At 44.2% G+C, this 2,420-nt stretch overlaps 1 protein-coding gene across 2 annotated transcripts in view; it reads right to left on the bottom strand.

Annotated features, from left to right (window-relative positions):
* Nucleotides 1-2,420, bottom strand: part of DNAJC11 (DnaJ (Hsp40) homolog, subfamily C, member 11) — a 74,147-nt gene that overhangs the window by 50,036 nt on the left and 21,691 nt on the right. For both annotated transcript variants that reach the window (XM_012662586.1, XM_012662587.1), the window contains exon 2: nucleotides 294-423. In XM_012662586.1, coding sequence (XP_012518040.1) covers nucleotides 294-423 — 130 coding nt within the window. The remainder of the gene's footprint in view (nucleotides 1-293; nucleotides 424-2,420) is intronic.

Below are 2,420 nucleotides of genomic sequence, written 5' to 3'. Positions count from 1 at the left end.
AGCTCCCTTTAGAAGAAAACTGGTAAACGGTGTAAAGCTCGAGTATTCCCCTGCAGCTGAGACTCTGGTCTATCACTTTGCCTGGACTCTCATTTTCTACTTACTAGACACATATTGATTTCCAAAGCAAAATACTACTCTTTCAAAGGACACTGTCAGTAAAAAGTACTAAACTAACCACCTCTTTTATACACCTCTAAGGACCCTCTTCTTCTATCCTCTACAAATCAAATCTCTTAAAAATCGAGTATCTGCTACCAGGATGTTTCCACGGAGCCAAGCCCTGTACTGACCTTCATAAGCCTGGTGGACAAGGTTAAACAGTCGTTCCGCTTGTGATTTGAGCTCTGGGTCTCTGTGCTTGTCCGGATGGTAAAGCATACACAGCCTCCGGTAGGCAGCTTTTAGCTCTTCAGAAGAGGCCTAAAGAAAGAAAAATTCAATTAGAGAACAATCGATGCTACTTAAACATTATCATTATCAGAATCAGCCTTGAAATGGGACCCCATCAGCCACATTCCAACATGCCTATGCTCCACATACAGGATATAATGAAGTTATGCCTTATTACCTAAGTCAGGCTTCTTTTTTCCGCAGTTTTAAAGTGATCAATTATGTACATCGATAGTGACCGTGTTTTGCTGGGAAATGCTATCAGATGAAGTGAAAGCTTGTGTCTCTAGACTGGCTCAGTGTGCTCTGAGCTGAAACTAAAATGTCACAGAGACCTGCTAACTCTTTAACCTAAGTTATTTGAAGCAAATCATGCCAAGGCACTCTCAACAGAGAATAGGTTCAGGAAGAGAAAAGCTACACATACCGTTAGGCAGAAATGACATTCATTTAATGACTTAATGAATATGAATCCTTGAAAATCCAAGACCAATAAAATTGTAAGGCCAACATGCAACTCTAATTCAACAAGGCAGCATATAAAGTGGCAAAAATGCTTCGCTAACCTACAGTAACCAACCCTCTCCGCAACCCCCAACACTAAAAGCCCCTTCCCAACACATAAACTCTCCACTTCTCCTAAGTAGTCAAACTGAAGGGGAAAAACGCACCATACTAACAGCACAGATGACACAAAGAGCAGAATGAGCTCCAGGTGTGTTTCACCACACAGAAAAGAGGGAGGAGGAGCAATGGTAAAAACCTACATTCTCCTTGGCCTGCCTTACAGCCACCAAGAAGTTCTTGGAAACAGAGGCCCTCAGAGGCCCTAGGAACACTGTGTGGCTGGCCCCTCAGATTGGTTTTGGGAAGTATCATGTTTGAGTTTAGAGACCATTTTGGTCTATCAGAGGTGATGCTGAATGGGTAGCTCTATCCAAATGGTATGTTAAATAAAAAACACTTTATTTTGGGAGGCAACCCCACCATTTTGACAGCTGAGGTACATTTCTGGGTCACTGACGACATGTCAGAGGAGCAGAAGAATGGGCCCAAGTCCCCAGAGAGGATGCTAAGGATTGATGGTGCTCTAGGATCAGCCTCTGGAACACAGATCCTCAAGGAAAGAGGTCACAGAGACAATAATTAGTCCAGGGACCAAGATAACCAAGGAAAGTGTTACTCTGTATTTCTCTACAATCTCCACAATTTTTCAATATCTTTCAATTCCAGGACTAATGGGTTTTTTTCACCAAGAAAAAAGGTAAAACTTTACTAATAATTTTTGGCATGAAATTTAAATATTTTCTACAGGATTAAGTGATTCAGATGCTAGAAAACCAGGAAATCTGTGCAAGTTTACCAGAAGCTCTGGGATAATAGTAAATGTGACTGGAAGGACAGGCAGAGAAGAATGGCCTGTGGTCACATTGCGGGGAGTATGCACCCTCAGGTCCTGCTTCTCATCTCTCCCCACGCCAGCCCCAGACTCCTCTGGGAACAGGAGCTTGTGTGGATGACTCCAAGAGCCTCCCAGCTCTAAGCTGACGCGATGCTGTTATTCAGAAAAGAAAGAGCAGACCCAAGCCCCTCGGCCATCCTTTAAACCGGGCCACAGAGAGCTTCCTGCACGTTTGGACAGAGGCACCTCTGCTTGAACTGCTTTTTAAATCAGGAGCTCCTTGAAGGTCTCCATTAACTGCTCCATCAGGAAAGGGTCACGGATCTTGCTGACTGTGCGTCCCCTTTGCCTCCAAGAATTAGGTAGACTTCTGCCCCACTCAGCTGCTAATCTCTTGCTTCCACCTTCTCTTTGGTGAGGCTTTTGGGAATTGCACTATTGAACAACTGACTGCCTTCTTCCCTTCTCTCCATGTGGGCATACATGTGGTTCCCTCTTTGGTCACACACCAACCTTCCATTTTGGTGGTTAAGAATGCAGGTTTTGGAGTCAAATGGCCTGTGTTTGGATAACAGCTCTGCACTTCCCAGCTTTGTGGCTCTGGGCAAGTAAGCTTTCTGACCTT

Source organism: Propithecus coquereli, unplaced genomic scaffold, assembly GCF_000956105.1.
Source record: "Propithecus coquereli isolate 6110/MARCELLA unplaced genomic scaffold, Pcoq_1.0 Scaffold77, whole genome shotgun sequence".
NCBI lineage: Eukaryota > Metazoa > Chordata > Mammalia > Primates > Indriidae > Propithecus > Propithecus coquereli.
Note: the sequence above shows the minus strand (reverse complement) of the source record. Positions and strands in the feature narration are given on the sequence as shown.